The sequence below is a fragment of the Psittacula echo genome (assembly GCF_963264785.1).
Source record: "Psittacula echo genome assembly, chromosome: 7".
Classification (NCBI taxonomy): Eukaryota; Metazoa; Chordata; class Aves; order Psittaciformes; family Psittacidae; genus Psittacula; species Psittacula echo.
Window position 1 is genome coordinate 51,689,620 of NC_137740.1, and position 20,230 is coordinate 51,709,849.

Genomic DNA, 20,230 nt, shown 5'->3' on the forward strand with positions numbered 1-20,230 from the left:
AGATAAGCCAGCCGAGGCAGACAGCAGGGGTGCAGGATGGGCGGAGAGCACCGCAGCCCCACAGCAAACTTGCGGTTTTGATGAGGTGGACAGGGAGAGGCAGCGCCTGCCTGTGCCGGGGTGAGGGGAATGGCTGCCTGCCTGCCTGCCTGCAAGGTCAGGGCCAGGAGGAAGCTGGGCCCTTTTGTCCCTCAAGAAGGCCAAGGTCTGGGGTGGAAGTGACTTATCTGCCTGGTGTGCATTTCCTGAGACCCATGGGCACGGGTGAAGGGAAAGCAGCATCAGCAGGGTCTTCTCCACTGATGCCAGGAGACGTGGGGAGGCTGGTACTGCCAAATTCAAGCACTGTTGCACAGCCTAAGGCCACTGGTCCTCATGGCACACATCACAACCACACATACTCTGTTTCCACCACTGCCCCAGGAGTCTGGTGCTCAAATATGAGTGGGACCAACCATGGCTGGGATGAGCCTCAAGGGAAAGGATGTGGAGGAAAAGCCTGGTCAAAAGGCTGGCTGCAGACCTGGAGCAGCAAGTGTGGTGAGGAGGAATAAAGGAGGGTGCTGGGGATTGCTGTAACCTCAGCCCAGGGTTGATGGAGCCAGCTTGCATAGGAGAGGATTATCTCCATGGCATGAGGTATGGCCCAGACTGCACAGGGTCTCAGCAGCACAGACCTACAGACTGTCAACACATAATCAAGAGCTAAACACTCATAACCACACCATCTCTGACTCAGCCTTGTCAAGACATAAAAGCAGGATGCAAGGAGGGAAAAGAAGGGACAACCACAAAGAGCAGAGCAGGAGGACACTAGATGTCAATGTTGAACATCAGCAGCCATGGGTGACACCAGGGAGTAAGGCAGGGATGCAGACACTGGTGGCACGGGCCCGCCTGCAGTGTCCACAGCCTGCCCACCGCTCTGCCTGATGTGGCAGGTATTTTGGAGGAGGCAGCTTGCTGCCAACAGCCCTTGAGGCCAGGGCCATGTAACTGTGCCATTCACTGGAGCAGAGGCTGGTCACTCCCTGGGGCAGGCACCAGGGAGCAGGTCCTCTCCTGGGAGGGGCTGCCGGCCACAGGCACACAAGCCAGGCTCCGGGTGTTTGCTTTCCATTCTCCCGGTGTGCCGATAACCACCCGCTCCTCAGCTGAGGCTCCAGCTCACCATGCTCAGATTCAGGAGATACTTGACCACGTAAGTGGATTTTTAACTTATTTATCCGTTTAAGTAAAATACTACTTCAGTAAGCAAAATTGTGTTTCCATCCTACCTAGAGGTCATCTCCTTGTAGGTTCCTCTGTGCTGGGAAATGGTTGGAGATTGAAGGGATGATGGCAATGGGCAGAGGAGTGCTTCTGCTCCGCATAAACGCAGGGAGGTCTGGGTTGACGGGGCTCTCTCTTTGTGTGAAGCTCTAAGGGCAGCACTGCTCCCCTGCTTGCTAGGCAGGAAAATAACAGTCACAGAATGGTTTGGGTTGGAAGGGACCTTCAATCTTCCAATCCCCTGCCATGGCCAGGGACACCTTCCACTAGAGCAGGTTGCTCCAAGCCCTGTCCAACCTGGCCTTGAACATTGCCAGGGATGGGGCAGCCACAGCTTCTCTGGGCACCCTGTGCCAGGGCCTCACCACCCTCACAGGGAAGAACTTCTACCTAATGTTTAATCTAAATTGCCCCTTTTTGTAAGGCCTGAAACAGCAAAGGAAGAATAATGCAAAGATCTTGGTAGGGCAAGTAGGATGCTGATCCCTCCTGCCTTGGGTCAGGAGAGGGTCCACCACTCTCAGCTCTGCACACTCACCTGCAGAGCAGATGAGTCCAACCAATGAAGGCATCTTAGGGTAAGGTACACTCTTCCACAGCCTCTGTTTTGGAGAGGGTGGACAAGGAGCAGAGAAGGGCAAGGCTTGACTTGTCCTTTTGCTGGTTTTTTGCGTTTCAGGGCAGGACAGCTTTTCCACACATTGTATCTGCAGCCACAGCTGGAGCAGGTGGCAATCACCTCCAAGGGCAGGTATCAGACAGCAGGGAAAACAAAGATTCACTGTCTTTGTTTATAAGGATACAGTGTCAATATTTCCAGGCCAGGCAGGGCAGGGAAAATGCAAGCGGTGCCTGATCCTGTGGCCAAAGAGGGTGCTGAGGCTGCTCCGGTGAGGCATTCCTGAGCAGCCAAGGCACTGTCAGGTTATCGCTGTTTGCCTTGCAGTGTGATATTCATGTCCCAGCTGGAAATTTCCACTAGACTACACTGCTCGAGCACAGCTCTGAGGTGCATTGGTTATCACTGCCTGTGCGCCCTTGCCACCCATGGAAACGCCACCTCACCTCGAAAAGCAATGCAATTAAAAAGCCTCAAGGCACCTTTCCCCTCTGCCTCACATTTTCCCTTCCTACGACTGGCCTGCAATGTCTGTCTCCTTGCAGGAAGCTGAAAGCAATATACAGGTGCCAGCCAGGTGGACTCTGGGTCTTCTTCAGCCTCCTCGTCCTCTTCTTGGTCATGCTTCAGGTTGCGGAGAAGCTGCAGCCTGCCAGGTAGGTCACAAGCAAGATTGCAAACCTGCACCTCATCCTCCAGCCTCCCACTGACCACTGCTGTGGGCTCAGAACTGCCCTCCTGAAAACCACCCAACAGTGTTTTCTTTAGACAGGAGGGGAAGTTCTGTGATTCCAATTCCCTTCTTGCACCCAAGGCAACCTCCCAGGGCAGTGCTTGAGTCTCATACCCAGCAGCAATAACACCCACCCCAAGAGAGATGGGTGAACATGGTTTGGGCTGCCTGCAGGGGGGTTCGCTGGGCTGCAGAGGAGCCGCCCTCTTTCCATCCTCTGCATCTCAGACTTGTGCCCTCCCTGTTACAGAAGCTGTCAGTGCGAGCTGGAGCGTGCCCTGCAGCAGACCACAGACCATGGCCAGAAGCGGCTGAGGGATGCCCTCCAGACCCCTGACCTGCTGTGGGAGGATGGTTCCTTGTCCTGGCAGAGAAAACCTGTGCCCGACACCACCTTGACTGAGGGCACACAAGACATTCTTCAGACTCAACCATACCTCAGCCAGGAGACCCCACTGGAAACCAGCCCAGGCAGCCAAGAGGAGCACTGGACCTCGCCACCTGTGGAGAGCAGCAAGAAGGTGAAAGTCCAGCTGTCACCCATGAGGCTGAAATCCCAGCTTCCTGGCCTGAGAAAAGCAACCAGAGAGGGCCCTTCTTCAGGTCTTCCTGGGGGAACCTCCACCGTTCTGGGAGCCGCTGGTGCTGTCACCAGCAAGTTCATGATCTTTGCAAACAGGATGACCACAGAGGAGCACCAGAGAATGTCACCACCAGGAGCAACACAGGTGGTGGTACAGAGCCAGCCTCAGCCTCAAGCCATAGATTCCCCCAAAGACCAGTGGGGCACCTCACTTAAATACACCATGACAAATCCTGCTAAGCCTCCACAGGCAGAGGACTTCCACAAGACACACACGGAGAGGGGATTATTCCCAAGCCGGACAAAAGTCCCTAAGGTTGAGGAGGTGACACTTGGAGACCAGCAGGGCAGAAGAGTCTCCTCTCAAGGGAAGAGATGCGAGCCCAAGACTGACATTGTTTTCTTGAAGGTCCACAAGAGCGCCAGCAGCACAGTCATGAACATCCTCTTCCGCTTCGGTGAGACGCACAACCTCACCTTTGCTTTCCCCAATGGAGGGGGCAACCAGCTCTTCTACCCGCGCCACTTCTTGGCCAGCTTTGTGCAGGGCTTCTCCCCCTGGAGCCCCCAGCGGTTCAACATCCTCTGCCACCACATGCGGTTCCTGCAGCCAGAGGTATGGGCAAAGCCATTGATGCCTTAGGAGGGGGGAATGGGGAAGAGAGAGAGAAGATGGTGGGGAACAAGGTGGGACACCTGTAGAGCATGTAGACTTCTCAGGGAGGAAGCTAAAGAGAGGCAGGATTGTACCTTGCCTATTACAGGCATCTCTGGAGAGCTTCCATAATTAGATCTGATGAATCATTGTGCTGTGACCTGAGACAAGCCAGGAGATAGCAACTATAGCAGTCAGCTGCTATCATCTTGTTCTTGTCTGGTGGGCCCTTGGAGATGTCTCACCTCACAGATCTGGGGAAAGGCAAGGAGTTAGAACATAACTTAATTCCCAGCAGGCCACCCAGCTGCGGAAGCATGCAGTAGGGAGCTTTAGTCACTAAACTCCCTGCGTACCTGTTCTGGGGCTCCCACAACTGGCACAAATGCTCCTTTGGTGAGCTGCACCCCAGCATCCCTCATCTCCAACCTCACCAAGCGTTTCTGCTTCCAGAGCACGGGAGTGCGAGCGAGCAGGTCCCTTCTCCCTGCCCTCCCTTTGAAACCTCCTTTTCCCCCTCTGCAGGTGCAGAAAGTGGTGTCCAGCTCAGCTGTCTATTTCTCCATCCTGAGGAACCCTGTGCAGCTTATGGAGTCCTCCTTTGTGTACTACAAGGGCACATCAGCTTTCTCCCGCGCCCGTAGCCTGGAGGAGTTCCTCAGCCAGCCCTACCATTACTACAACCCTGCAAACAGTGACAGCCACTATGCCAAGAACCTCATGACGTTTGACTTTGGCTTCAACCCCGATCGAGAGGTCTCTGCTGAGCGGGTGCAACTCATGCTGAAGGCCATTGAGGCATCCTTTGACTTGCTCCTCATCTCCGAGTACTTTGATGAGTCCATGGTGCTGCTGAAGGAGATGTTGTGCTGGGACCTGGACAGCGTTGTCTCCTTCCCACTCAACATCAGGGACAGCAGCACCAAGTCGCCCCTGCCAGACAGCATTGTGGAGAAGATAAAGGACTGGAATAGGCTGGACTGGGAAATCTACATCTACTTCAACAGGACCTTCTGGGAAAGGATTGACAGGGACATTGGCAGGGAACGCATGCAGCAGGAAGTAAAGGCACTTCGGGACAGGCAGGCAGAGCTGGCAAGGACCTGCCTGCAAGGGACAGGCAGCGTGGCCCCAAAGGACATCAAAGACTCTTCCCTGCGCCCACTGCAGCATGGCAATGCAAAGATCTTGGGCTATAACCTCAAGCAGGGCTTGCATAAGGAGATGGAGCACACATGCCGGCGGCTGGTGACCCCAGAGCTGCAGTACAGCAGCATTCTCTACAAGAAGCAGTTTGCCCAGAAGCAGCCCCAGACCCAGCAGCCCAGTCCCTCACAGCAGGACAATGCCCTGAAGAACAAGCTGGAGGGCACCCAAAACTGAGCCTCCTTGTCCCCTCCAGGCACGGTTCTCCAGCTGTCTTTGCCAAGGACAGCGAGGCACCGGCCCACCAAAGCCCCTGCACACCTCTGTCCGTGCAAGGCCGTGCATTAGCTCTTGGGTGCTACTGGTGCGGAGCAGGATGGGCTGCAACAGGGGGTCCCCAGGGGTGCAACGTGACACAACTCTTCCAGGGTAGGCCCTGAGCAAACAGGGCAAACCCCCTATTGGCAGCTGAGCCCTTAGAGGAGGTGGTGCAGGGCATTGTGCTGCACAGCACTCACTCCAGCAGTAAGGAGCAGAATCAGGAGGTCAACCCAAGTTCTCAGCCCTGCTCTGGATATGGCAGCAGTGCAGGACCAAGCTGTAAATCAGAGCTGTGGAGCTTGATTTACAGCTCGGGAACAAGTTTGTCTGCCTTGCAGCAGCTCTCCTCCACTGTGTCTTAATGCTACTATTGTGGAAAAGCAGCCTCTTAATTGAAAATAACAATGCTCACCATCACTCCTATGGAGTTCCCTGCAATTACACCAGTCTGCCCAGCAGCCCAAGAAACAGGCCTCAGGCACCTGAAAATGTCCTGGGGAAAAAGAAGATTAAAAAGCAGCATTTTCTCCCTGGCTCTGTGGTTCACCCTGCTTTGGATGCTGCACTCCTACACTGCATTTATAGGCTCAGCATCCTACCCTGGAGCTGATGCCAACCCCGCAGCATCAGGCCGCAAGTTAAATACCCCTGCCTCTGGGAGATGTCTCGTGAGCATCTCTGCAGCCGGACATCCTGACCGACCGCTCTGGAGCCGCTATTCTGTAGGAATATTCTGTGCTGTGCCAAGGGCACAATACAAGAATGGGCTGTGGTGGACTTGTTAGCCATACTTTTCACAGCCTACGCTTACCCTTGAATCAAAAGCAGAGCCAGCAAATGAGTCTGGATAAACAGAAGCCCAGGCTCAGGATCTTCAGCATGCTTCCCAATCCTGAAGAGGCTCAGTAAAAATCTACAGGAGGATCTGAGCATCCCAGACTCTCCCTTGGCCAGCATCAGAACATCAAAGGTTTTGGTTTCCACCCAAAGGCACTTTGTTTCCTGCTCACAGCTTAACTAGGATAAGAAACAGACCATGCTCCCACTGCTCTTCCCCAGGAGTGACTGGGCAGTGCTGAGCATCCACCCCGGCACAATGCATGGGCATTGTTCTGGGGATGTTTGCCAAATGGGTTTTTGGTGTTGTTTGTTCCATAAAGTTTTATGTCTGAGGCATACCCACAGATCACTGTGTTGTAGTCCCTTCCCTCATTTCTCCTCCTGTGACATGGTATGGTCTCACGGTTTGCAGAGGCCCAGCTCCCCTCCTTTGGGTTCCTTGGTGGTCTGCAGTTCACCCCAGAGGGCAATCCCACAGGCAAGGGAGATGAGCAGCCCACAGTCAGCATAGCCAGTCTGTCCCCCTCAAACCCCACAGAGGACATAAGCAGGGCTGCAGGGAAGAGCACAGCTGACACCAGGTATCAAACCTGCATTTTACACCTTCACTCTGGCTTTTAATCAGGTGCCACTTTGCTATTCACTGCTTGCACCTCAGTAAATAGAAGCAGATCTTCCCTGCTTGAGTGCCTGCTAAGGTGATCCATGGCAGGGACACTTGTACAACCAAGAACATTGCATCCCCAATCATGCACACTCCCATGAAAAACACAGACTGCCCGAAAGAGCTGTGACGCCCCAAGAATACATTCAAGCTCAGGAACTTTCTGCCCAGAGAGATCCTGCAAAGCTGACTTGTTTTCTGCAAAATGCAGGAGCTGGTCATTTTTCACCAGTTCTTCCCTGTGGAGAGAAGCCCAGATTTAGAATAGATATTAGGCAGAAGCTCTTCCCTGTGAGGGTGCTGAGGCCCTGGCACAGGTTGCCCAGAGAAGCTGTGGCTGCCCCATCCCTGGCAGTGTTCAAGGCCAGGTTGGACACAGGGGCTTGGAGCACCCTGCTCTAGTGGAAGGTGTCCCTGCCTGTGGCAGGGGGTTGGAACTGGATGAGCTTTAAGGGCCCTTCCAACCCAAACCAGTCTGGGATTGTATGATTCTCGGCAGTGTCTCAGATGGTATCAGATGTGTTGACCACCCTCCACATTGCTCAGAGCACCAACATCACTCACCCAAATGCCAATCACAACATTTATTTTCATTCCAATTTCCATGAACTGTAATTTCACCTTCAAGAATACTCCACGTGGACACAGAAAGGAGCCAGGGACGCATTTGTTCACCCACACCAGCAGGTACTGGCTGCCCAGGTCTCGTTTTTAACTACACACACTTTTTGCACTGTATCTTGATGCTTTACAGCACATGAATCTCAGGCTAAGCACCATGTCCACAGGGGAGTGGGGTCTCCTCTGGCCAGTGAGCTCCCTTGCCCTGAAGCAGTTTAAATTCCTCTCTAAGAACTGCCAGATTCAGCCTGTTCAATTCAAGGATCTCAGTTTAATTCAAAGAACATCCATTTTTGACCAACATCCACATTTAGTAACTTGAAAGATCAAGCCCACTTCTTCCTCATCCTAAGTTTCCAAGGCAGTTACTGGCTTACGCTTGTGTTTTTATGGCTGCAAGTCGGGTTATTTCAAGCACTCCACAATGCAATAACTCAGGAGTTGCTCAAGCCTACCCACGGGATGGTCCTGACTTTCTGTAAGCTTCCTGGCAATGCAAGACAACCAGCAATTTATGCAAAAGTATTGGGTTTTTTTTCCCCCCACCAAGCTAGTCATGCAGTCTCAAAACATTCTGGGCTCTCCAGGGAGACTTTCAAGTTATTCCCAAAGGAGCTCAGGGATTCTGATGTCCTGCAAGGCCAGCTTGGCTGATTCCTTTGCGATGCTTTCGAAGTATCTCACCCTGAGGTAGGGAATGAACGGGCAGGATAGATGATGGGTGAGAGGAGAAACCTGTTCCCAGGAGAGGGGCTGCAGGAACCTCTTTGGCCCTCATGCGTGGCTCAGGCACAGGGCTTGGAGTTGCTCTTCTCCCCTTTCCTCTTCCTCTGCAGTTCGTTACCCTCCACGTGCGCCACCACCTTTGCCTTGGGTATCTTGTATTTGCTCTTCTGTCTGTAAAGGAGGTTTTTCTGGAAGAGTCGTGGGATGTTGCCTTGGAACAGCAAGAGGGCAGTGAGCATCCCTGAAACAAGAGCATGGACATCTGCTGTGTGCTGCACCAAGCACCTCCACCCTCCCCATGGCTCAGCAGTGATTTTCAGGTCCTTCCCCGCAACCTTCATCACGACCAAAAAGTAGCCCAGCACCACTGGAGTCCCCAGTGACACCTGACAAACCCTTGCTAAATTACTCTAAGGAGAACTTAACCATTATGTCCTTAATGTAACAAGCAAGGCTTGTTTTGACCCAAAGATAAGAGCCGTAAACCACAGCAGAAGTCTTCTGTCTCAGCTTTCTACATTCAAAGCAATGCTTACCCAGCTCCCTGTGGTCATTTGGAAGCTGTGGACAACCTCTACAGCATAGCTCAGGCTATTGTTGCCCTAAAACATCTTCATTTCATCTCCCCCAAACTTCGGCTTTGGGAAGGGTCTTCCTGTCTCCCAGGTAGAAACTCACAAAATGGACAGCAAAGAGATGACTCAAGTGACAGGGAAGGAGGACAGAGGAGGACACTTGGAAATGGCAATTCCCAAGTTCAGTGCTTTGCCAGGAATAGCTTGTGTTATGTCCCAACATTTCTGCCTTGCACATTGATCCCCATCCCTGCCCCTTGGCACCTCCCCAGCAGATCTCACCTGTGAGGGGCCCCAGCCAGTACACCCGGGTGTAGTCCCAAAAGCTGCTCCCAGAGCAGTGAAAGGTGACGGCGGTGGCCAGGGCAGGGTTGAAGAAGGCCCCTGTGTATGGTCCAGCTGCATGGGAAGAGAAGCATGGCCAGCAGTCTCAATTGCATGCTTTGAAAGACTGACACAGCTGGGCCAGGAGACCCACGACCTCTCCTGCCTGCCAGTAGCTGCATGTCTTGTACCATGTAACAGCAGCACATGCGGAAATCCCACCCTTGTCACCCAGAGCTTTGTGGGAAGAGCTCAGTGCAGGATCATTTGAGGAAAGCAGTCCCAGTCTTGGGACAAGCTATGGCTTCTCATGTTCTAGCGTTTCACCTGCTGCCTAATGGATATTCCCCAAAATAAGTAGAAAACAAACATCTTGATAATTGTTACCTACCAAGAGGTAACAATTTCACCTGAAGATGAAAAAGGAACTGCTCCTCCCTGGCAAATTAGGTATATTTGCAAATGACTTAGAAAAGCAAGTGCTGCTCACCTGTGTAGCTCAGGAAGGTGACAGTCACTGCCAGTGCAGGGACCCGGTACACTGGGTGACTCTGTCGCAGCTTGAGAAGGACAAGGTGGAAAACGAAAGAGCAGCAGCCTTCTGCAAAGGCAGCATGGTGCAGAGCAGTGCGGATGGAGGAGCTGCACTCTGGTGCTATCAGGTTCTGGATGAGGTGGAACTGCGTCAGCTCCCAGGACCAGTAGAGCTTGGTGACAGCCCAGCCCATGCCCATGCCTGCACCCTGGGCCAGCAGCTTGGTAGCAGTTGCTGCTAGGCTGGACTCAAGGAGCAAGAACTCCTGAAGAGAGACGGTCGGATTGGCGGATGCTCCATCAAAAGAGACACCATGAACAGCGAAAAGGAGGAAGAGCAGCGTAAGGACCACGTCTGGACCAAAGCCACCACCCCATGGGCCAATCTCCACCAGCATCCTCAGCTCAAGGCAGCTCATGCACAACTGTAATGAGCCAGCAAGTTCTCTGGCAAGGCAGTCATATGCTCCAGGAGACAGAAGCCTCTTGGAAAGCTGCCTGAGCACCTGGCACACCCCAACCACCAGTAAAAAGAAAGCAATGGAGACATTCAGGCCAGCCATAGCAAAGGCTGTTCTGGGGGAAAAGACCGGACCAAACCCCAAGAGGGAGCAGGGAAAGCTTCTGCACCTCCTCTTTATAAAGCCGCATGTAAGTGAACGTGGCGCAGCCTGACAGGCTTGGGAAGCACTGCACATGCTGCCCAGGGCAGTGCTTGCTGCCACGGGGAGCTGAGGAACTCACCCACAGCTGGATCAGCTGCAAGTGTCCCAGGAAGGGTGGGATGGTGCGGGAAATGTCATGTTACCAGGAACTCCCGGTTAACAGAGCATAAACCATTCAGTATGTATCTTCTCGGGCACCAGCAGTGCTAGCAGGTTACACAGGCCCCTCTCACTGCCCCCATCACAGGCAAGGAGACAACAGCTTCTATTAATGCGGTTTTATTTCCAGCACCTAGCCATTTATAGAATAAACTGTCAGGAGACACAGGATTGAGGCACGCAGAACCATAGAACAGTGTGGGTTGGAATGGACCTTAAAGATCACCTAATTCTATGATGCAAAGTACATTCTCATCCCCTTCCTCCAAACACAGCTGTGACACAGAAAACACTGTGGCATCCATGGTAAAACCGGGGAAAAGAGAAAAAGCCCAGCATCTCTTCCTTCCCACAGAACAGGTTTTTTCCCTTCTCCTTTTCAAGCATTCGAAGAGTTGGACCGCAGGAAGTAAATGTTCAGAGGTCTTCAAAAACTATTTCCCGTCCGTTGCCTGTAATTCTGCCCACAGCACATCCTGCCATTGTGGGACACTTATCCCAGGCTGGAGAGAGGAGCTGGAAGCTGTTGCTTGTAAGAGTAGTTTTATGGGATTAAATAATACCAGTGACAGATACACAAGCAGCTCATTTCCTATCTCCCTTCAGTGCTGACAGGAGAAGGGGGGATGCTGCAAGCTCCGCTGTGGAGCACTGCAAAGGCAAAACCCCTTCAACAGCCTATGTAGCTTTGTACAGCTGCTCTTCCAGAAACAAGACTGTCTAAAAACTCAGATACTGCCACTGAAACCCACCGTTCCATGGCTGGAACATCAGTGTCTTTTCTGAACCAAACTTTGCTTTCAGAGCTGTCAAGAACTACAACAGCTTAAAACGCAAGTGTTTTAAAGGGGTTTTGGTTTTCAGCCATGGGGTAGGAACAAGCTGGCATTTCCACAGGTAAGTAAACACACACTCTCCAGAAACACTGGAGGGTAACAAAAGCTGAACAGAAGCACCCTGGCTTCCTCACACCAGTTTTCACCCACAAAGAGGTGACAGCCACAGCTGAATAGAGCTGTAAGGTTATTTAAGGAGAGTTTTACTGTGCAGGGGGGCAGACAAGAGCTTTCCAAAAGCAGGCACCTGTTATCAGCTGCTGCGGAAACCCAGCAGCAGGTTTCCTCCCACAGGCAGCCGGATGAAAAGGGCTCAAGGAGAGGCACCAGTTAATTGTGCTTCATGAAAAAACCTGAATCCATGGAACAAGCATGCACTGGGAGGCAAAAATGATAAAGAATCGTCATCCTCCGCTACAGATACCTTGAATCCAAGGGACACATCTGACCCTGGTAAGGTCACCCCTGAACCTGGTATGGGGCATAAAATGCCCCCGGCTGCTCCTCCTCGAGAACATTCTGTGGAGATGCCTGGAGTCACAGCAGCACCTTCTCTGTTGATCCACATTTAAACCGAGCCGGATTCATTATCACAAACCCTTCAGGAAACACCACAAACTGCAATCTGCACATTGAGAAACATCCGTGCACTGAGACACATCCGTGCATTAAGACATACTGCCTGCTGTTCCACTCCCATCCTCCTTGCTTCTGGTCCAATACATCTTCTCCAAAGGAGAAATCTGGTGGCCTTTTAGTGTCCAAAAGAGAATGAGCAACCATTAACTTCCCAGTGGGCAAATCCCACTAACACAAAAAATAAACAAAATAATAATAACAATCACTCCCTACATGCTGTTTCAATAATCAGGTCAATAAGTAGACAGGATTTGAAATGAAGTTACAATGTGTTGGAAGATATTCCCCCCTGCTCGCTGGTGGACAGGAAGGGGAAAAAGCAGTATCACCACTGAACTAAGGGAACACCAGCATGAGAAGCTGCATCAGCACTGCCCTCCTCCCTTGTAACAGAGCACAGGTAGAAAAATTACAGTCAGACAGATTCATTGTTCTCATTTCTCAGCATTTCCACTGCCTCAAAAGAAAATCCTTCTTTAGGCTGGAGTTCAAAGTAGGGAAAAAAATCCCTTGGAAAAACCTGCTTCCTCCACACATCTGGAAAGCAGCATCAAGAATGGAGCTGAGCTCAGCGCAATTGCAAGTATCTTCCTCACATCACTCAGGATCGCTGGTTATACGGAAAACAATCTTCAGAGCAAAATGCAAGTTATAACAATAGGGAAAATGCAGCTGCACAAGTCCCTGGGAGCAGGCATTTGCAGGCAACTGCTGTGCTCACACGTGAGCCACATGACTCAAGCTGAAACACAACCACCCTCCTCAAGGCACCGCTGTGAAAACACGTATTAGAAATGAAGCTCCTCAGTTTTCAGCCATGCTGGTTTTAACCAGTGTTCCTGGCACAGCACAAATAATTGCGTTCAACTCACTGCAACCAAATAGCCCCGAAAGGGAGAAATCGTTGCCCCTCACCTTCACTATGTTAAAGAACAATGTTTTAAATACCCCATCTTCAATAAATGGATCCAAAAAATTAGGGCTGCTCTTGGTTTTAGTCTAGGCCAGCTATGTGCAAGGGATGAGCAAGCTCACACAAGATTTAACACTATTTCTCAAGCAAAGACTAGCAACTTTCAACTTGTGTAAACCACACTGAGCCAAACTCCTGCTCTCCTTCAAGCAGCACAAGGACAAACACACAGATAATCAGTGAGTTCCACCTAGGCACCTTCTCCCTCTTCTTGTCAACACTTCCCCCCACAAATTAAATGCAAAATCACTTAAATGCAGTGTTAGAGAACATCAGTTTAAATGCATCAATTATATAAAAGACAAAGATCTTACAACAAATTAACCTGAAGTGACAGTGCTTTGTGCAAAACAACATTCTCATGTCTGGTTGAAAAGACTTCTGAAGACGAGTGGTTTCTCCATTTCCCTTTGTCAGTGGTATGAGCAAAGCTTGTACAACATGCAAGAAAGGGGAAGAGAAAATTTCCCAATACTACACAGGAAACACACAACATGATGAGTCCTTGACATTCTCAACCCCAAAGTAAATGCATTTAGACGTCCTTTTCTTTAGCTAGACTGCCATGCCAACACACCATAACACTCTTGTTGTTTCAATGGAAAACAGAAGCAACCCTCTGCAGCCTAAACAGGCACCACTGCTCTCATCCCAAGTCCTAGGTGAGCTGTCAACACGCAGTATCCTTGCCCCATCAGGCTCTATGGCTCAAACTGCTGATCAGCAGTGACAGTGCAGACCCAGTCTTCCAAGCAGGCACCCGGATAGCTCAGTCCTCACATTTCCTGTGCTGTAATGTTTATACACAGTATAATGGATGACATTCATGGTGCAATAAAGCAGTCTTGCTCAGATTAATTCCCCAATACCACCATATTGCCACAATCATGGTTTGTGACTGGCCCATGAGTCCCACCCCAGTCACTACCAAAAGGCTACCTTACAGTGAATGGATGGTGGAGATGCGACTGTGACAAACTAGGCCGGCCTTTGCTTTGCTCCCTTTGTAAGTAGGGCAAGGAATCTCTTTCCACAGTGCGTGAAAAGGGTGTTTCAGAGCTGCTCCCCTTCCGCCAGCAACCTGGAACACTTTGTGGGAGTCAAAACATTCCACCAGCAGTGGCAGCAAGGAGAGTCTGCAGTTATCCCAAGGCTAGTACAGACTCTGACAAGTAATAGTTTTAAAAGAAACAGGGCAGACTAGTATAGCATAAACTTATATCCGTCATCGTTAAAGCATTCATAAGAAGTTTAATTACAAATACATTCTGTTAATCTCATTAAGACATCTAAACATGCACTCTTTCAGCTACTCTTGTCTTAGAAGGTATAAACTCATGATGGGGAAGACCCAAATGTTTTTTAAAGTTTATTTCTAGCCCTGAAAGAACAGTTATTAAACAAAGTCAACAAATACAGTAGTTAATATTGCAGTAACAATTAAATAACATAATGGGATTAAATTACATAAAAGGCAACATTAAAATCTGAAGACAGTTAAAAAAATAAAAAGAAAGCTTGCACCTACTTCCATTTCCATTGACAGCATGAAGAACAGAGGGAAAAACAGACCAGAGACATTTATTTTATTCAACTCTAGCTGGAGAGACCTTTAACAACCTCCTTGCACCCTCCCCAGCCCACCCACTATCCCCTCTAACAAAGGGACCTAGGCTCCCCCGTCTGCTCTAACCACCCCTTTGCACTTCCCTGCACCGGAGAGCTGGGGAAAGCCTACAATTAGTCTCATTAACACCTAAGGCAGGTCAAAGTGCACATTCCCAGCGCCATGGCTGCTTTTAGTGAGAAGTACAGTTTATTCCATGGTAACAAGAAAACCTCAGGAATCACACATTGCCTGCATACGTGCATCTCAGCCATTAGCTGCCCAGCTCCATATACCAAACTAGCCACCCCCCTGTATATTACACTTCATACGTATCACATGCATATCTGATTCTGACTCAGGATCTTACATGGGCACCCGATAGTGAGACGTACAGGAAATCCCAGACTGCATTCAGATGCACTCCTTCCCTTATCATCATCTACTCAAACTCTGTCTGGTCTCTACCTGTCTGCCTTAGTGATACAGCAGAGTTGAACAGCCCTGCAGCAAGTCTTAGGGACATAAATCTGCTCCCATCAGGGCAAAAAACTCACAGTTTGCATTTTTCCAGTCTTGCAGACACATCCAGCTGACATCCTTAGAAAAGCGATGCCCAATCCACTAAGACACAAAAGCACAACCCTCTTGTGGCTCTCCTCTCCTGCCAGCTCCATCTCTGACCCTGATTTCTGGCAGCATGGGGGTAAGAAACCTTACCACATAACGATAAAGCTGCTGCGTGGGGAAGGAGAGATGGGGACACTTCTCAAACTCAGAGCTTAACACCTCTGCAGGTCACACAGCAAGTGCCAAGGTATGTTCTGGTAAGTGCTGGACTCGGCCAAGTTTTGGGTGCCAAGATGGCTGAAAGTTTGGAAATCATCTCCTAAGTAGACTATATTGGGCAATTTTAGTAACACGTTTTAAACCATTTTCATTTAGCAATAGAAGTGAACTAATAAGGTAAAATTACTTACGATTTGTTTATTTCTATTTAAAAAAAACCCAACAACAAACCCTAAATTTACCACAAGTTATTTTACTGTCTAGATTGTGCCATCAAAAGAGAAAAGGAAAAAAGAAAGAAGAAAAAAAAGTTCCCAGTTTAACTCTGGCACAAGGAGTTTCACAAAGTCCATTGCCAGCAATGGACAAAGAAGGAATCATTGGTATGACAGGGTTTTTTCTCTCAGCCAAGCCTCCTCACTACTTCATTTGATCAGGGAGCCAGACACATTCAAACCAGGGGCATCGCCATTACAGTGTTTACAGTGTCTATGGCTCATAATAGATTTTGCCTGGGAAATGCATCTAGATTTCCTTGTCTGGAATAAGACACTTAAGTTTAAAGCCAGAACTCTTCTTAGGCTTGTAGCTAGAGGAATTCATTCCTGTGATGGAACAAGTAACATAACTTACCCGACTTAGAAGCGTACTACCATGCCTGAGCAGAACACACGCTGAACTGTGATACTGCAGTGCCCTGCATAATAAAGGTATCTTGTTGGTACCACACCAATGCCCTGCTTCCCCTCCATCATCAACACAAACAGCCTCCAACTGCTCTCAGCTGGAAGGTGGTTCTGCCATACCTTGGCTACCAGTCCCCAAAACACAGTTATCTCTATCACTATACAAATACTGAAATTATCTGAAATGACCTCTATCTTCTGCCAGCAACATTTGTAAAAGTGTGCAAATAATTTTTATTCAGGGTCCTCCACCCCATACCCAGCTGTAACCTTGCCTGTCCCAGGTCCTGCCCTACTGGGAATGCAATAAAACCCCACTAAAGTAATGGTTGTTCTTTCACAGAATCATTTGGCACTTTGTTACTACAGTTAGCTCTTCGTTAAACTGTTGGAGAAGTTGAAATGCATAGACTGTAGCACTAGAAGCAGCCACAGGATCTTCTACACTTGTCTCTAGTAACACCTCAAGAACTCAGCTGCTCAAGTTGGTCACTGTTCTTCAGAGGGAGACACTTTTTCTTGCATTGAATGTTTAACTTCAGCCATTCTAGCTGGTATAATGTCTTTAGGTGAGAAAGGGTCAGTGTGACACATCACATTTCCTCAGCCTCGAACTAGCTGGTCAAATAAGCCCCATGAACATCTGACAGCACCGATCTCCCCTCGCAGCTTTCATCTTCTCAGAACAGCACTTTGGCAATTCCAGGTGTTCATAATCCTCCATTTGAATCCTATTTAAAAATCCTGTATCTTCAGTGTCCTCAGATTTGATTACTTGTTCTTCTGATTTCATTAGTACAAATGAAGCACATAAAAAACTGGGAAAAATAGCTCTAATACTTAAACTCTGACAACTCCATAGGCTGATGCATTATTTGCTTGGGGGAAAAAATACAACATATACAAAAATGTATTTGATACAAAGAAAAGAAATGTAAAATAAAAAAGTCAAAGGCACCAGCATAACTTCCAAAGCCCAAGTCAGAGCACAGATACAATACATTTTTGAACCATCCACCGCACTAAGCACATTATCCCTTAAGCTTCCGGCCAACAATTCTAATGGGAAAAAAAAAAAAAAGAGCAGACAGGAAGACAGCTGGAATTTTTTTCTTGCCCTGACTATAGCTGATCATTTGATCATAAATAAAGTATCTGACCCCTGCCTACATATCCATAAACCGACATCCAAAGACTTGACCAATCGTTAAGTTTCTACAAAGAGGCCACATCTTTGATTAAAAGTCCACAGAGCACAGGCACATAAGAAACAGCTGAATACTTGTCTTCCTCCTCCCTCCATATTCATCTTAGAAGTGAAAAAATGTTTCAATACATTACCATGTTTTAAGTAGCCGAATCGCCAATCCTACAGTACTCTGACAACTAATCCATAAATGAAATGACAGGCAAGATGCACATTCACATTTGTCACACTCACTGTGCACCTCGTCATATGGGAGCTTCACTAGAGTGATTTAAAAATAAACAGGTAGAGGGGAGGAAGAGAAGTGTGAAAGAGATCAGCAGGTAAAATTACTACTGCTCTCTGAAAGCTTGAATCTGTCATTCAAGTATTGAAAGTACCCAGACAATGGGGTACAATGAATGGGAGCTGTTACAGCAAAGTCGTTAAAAACCCTTAAAACCCTGGGCACGGTAAGTGGCATTTCTAAGCTGTCTGGGGGGAAATAATAAAAGAAAAAAAAAAAAAAAAGGCCAGTAACAGTAATTCAGTCCTCAATTCCTTCTGGACCCCAGACAGGGATCTCTGGAGTCACCACAATTTATTTTGGGCGTCTTCTGGATGAGAGTTTCTTCCCTTTCGCAGACGTGTGTTGTCCCGCGTCCCCCCCCTCCAATCCCTTCCCTCCCCCAGAAGTGTAAAAATTTCATATATTATAAAGATTTGTAAAATACAAACGAAAAAAGGATGAAGGCTGTGGCAGTAATGTTAGCGGTTACTCTTCATTGCTTCTTTGGCTGCCAGGATCAATGGCGTCAAGCTAGAGAGAGGTTTGGCCAGTTTCAAGAAGGGATGCTGCCAGGAAAAGAGAAACACAGTGAACTACTGAAAGACTTGGTTTAAAATGCCAGTAAAAGCCATGTATCTACACAGCCCTTTTCATTTTGAGATATGAAAAGCAATGCAAATGCTGCCAATACCCAGCTCTTGAAGGGACAAATTCAGAGCTCCTTGAGCCTGCAGAAGGGCTTTTTACAAGGCTGGGTAGCAACAGGACAAGGGGGAATGGCTTTAAACTGACAGAGGGGTGATTTACATTAGGTATTAGGACAAAAAAATTCTTCCCCCTGAGAGAGCTGAGGCCCTGGCACAGGCTGCCCAGAGAAGCTGTGGCTGCCCCATACCTGGCAGTGTTCAAGGCGGCCTGGATGGGGCTTGGAGCAACCTGGTCTAGTGGAAGGTGTCCCTGCCCGTGGCAGGGGGTTGGAATTAGATGAGGTTTTAAGGCCCCTTCCAACCCAAACCATTCTACGATACTATGATTCCCAAAAGAGCCTAGGCCTTTCCTTTTCCAGTAATTCACTATAAAGAGGTTTCCTGATCAAAACATCTCTCAGTCCCATTCTGCTCACTTCAATGGCTCTATTACAGTAAGTTCGTAAATTGCTGGATGCTTTAGTAGTGACAGAATGAAGACACACATTACTGATGGAAAGACTTCAAAGTACACAGTACAATCTTTCATGACTGTAGCTCCTACCAACTGCTATCCATCAGAGTACTCAGAGGAAGACATGGAAAGAGAGGGCACCAGTCTACAGCATGGTTTATCATAGGATAACGTGATTTCTGTTTCTCAGACTGTGAGAAGAAGCTGACCCTCACCTGTAGCAATTCTTTGGCTGATCCTCTTCTCTCGACATCCATCTCCAAACATCGGTTCAAGAAATCCCGGAATATTGGCGACAGTTTCTCAGGATTCTGCAGCTCTGGTGTGCCATTTGTTGCTATCAAATATAAAGCCTGTAAAATATTGTAAAGATCTGGCTTGGTTATACAAGACACCAGGTCATCACCTGTTCTTGCTAGTAGCAAAATAATGGTCCAAATCTTTTAGCAACAGATACTTATCTTTGCAAATAAAACATCAGATTCTGACACAAGCAGCATTTTTCATAACCTAATGGATTTATTTTCCCTAAACTACCACAGAAGATCAAGTTCAAAGACCAGTGTTTAAGTTACAAGCAGGTACTCATCTTCTAAATAGACAAATTCGGGATAGGGCTGACAGCAAATTCAAGACAGCCATCTTCCTTGTGGAGGAATTTTCTTGCCCTGCTGAAGCTTTTATTATTCAATTCATTTTCTTTTAATGAAGATACTATTAATGAACAATTACTGAAACCATTCATATGGTAAACACCTGCAAACAGTTATAGGAACATCCAGACTTCTTACCCTCAGGGGGTTTTCGTTGAGGTACGGGGGTTCTCCTTCTACCATCTCAATAGCCATGATGCCCAGAGACCAGATGTCCACTTTAGGGCCATATGCTTTCCGTGTGACCACTTCAGGAGCCATCCAGTAAGGAGTTCCAACCATAGTGCTTCGCTTGCTCTGCTCTGGGGTGATCTGAGCACAGAAACCGAAGTCGGCTGTAAGGTAACAATTGTAAAAGTTAAATTGGTGCACTCCAAATGAGTGGGTTCCTAGAAGACTTCTCTAATACTACACATACATTTTACTCCTCTACACTTGAGCAGGGTTTGGGGGGTGTCTCTCCACTACATTCTCCATATTACAAAATCTGTCATACAAGATAGATACAAAATCTGAAGGTGTTTAAGCAGGGTAGAATTCCATGGAATGAAGATAAAGCTTTTTATTCTCTGGAGCAGGCACACAAGTATTACTCTGCAGAAGAACAGTTTTTTGCCCAGTCCTTCCTTCAAGGATCTTAGACTGGCAACAGCCAGAAAAAGTAATCAAGCAGAGCACAGAAGGCAAGTATCCTGCACATGGTATGTTATACAGCCTGAACTAGAAAAAAAAACAAATCCACAAACCATGGCTTCTGCCCTGCTAAACAGATTTTATTTGTGCAGCTATTGAGTTCAACATTTCACACAATAGGCCACCAAATACAGGTACTACAGCTGACAGACATAGAAACAAGGCTTCAGATAAGTGAAGTGCTAGTCCACTCAGCAGAAGGAACCTGGACAAACAAACCTTTTCACAAGGTTAACTACCAAAGAGAACAACCACACTCAAGAAAACAAGAAAAGTCACCTA

The 20,230-nt window shown here is 48.4% G+C and overlaps 2 protein-coding genes across 2 annotated transcripts in view; both read right to left on the minus strand.

The window, feature by feature from the left end:
• Nucleotides 1-8,163: 8,163 nt before the first annotated feature.
• On the minus strand, nucleotides 8,164-10,176 carry LOC308224081 (aquaporin-12-like; the record flags this gene model as incomplete). Its single annotated transcript, XM_080623715.1, has 3 exons — nucleotides 8,164-8,421; nucleotides 9,038-9,154; nucleotides 9,570-10,176. 3 exons carry the CDS (start codon nucleotides 10,174-10,176, stop codon nucleotides 8,240-8,242), a joined length of 906 nt encoding a protein of 301 aa, XP_080479841.1. The 3' UTR covers nucleotides 8,164-8,239.
• Nucleotides 10,177-14,019: 3,843 nt separating this feature from the next.
• Nucleotides 14,020-20,230, minus strand: part of PAK2 (p21 (RAC1) activated kinase 2) — a 43,691-nt gene continuing 37,480 nt past the window's right edge. Inside the window, exons 13-15 of the mRNA XM_080622698.1 lie at nucleotides 19,394-19,590; nucleotides 18,818-18,955; nucleotides 14,020-18,007 (exon numbers count right to left, since the gene is read on the minus strand). Coding sequence (XP_080478824.1) covers nucleotides 17,921-18,007; nucleotides 18,818-18,955; nucleotides 19,394-19,590 — 422 coding nt within the window. The 3' untranslated portion in view covers nucleotides 14,020-17,920. The remainder of the gene's footprint in view (nucleotides 18,008-18,817; nucleotides 18,956-19,393; nucleotides 19,591-20,230) is intronic.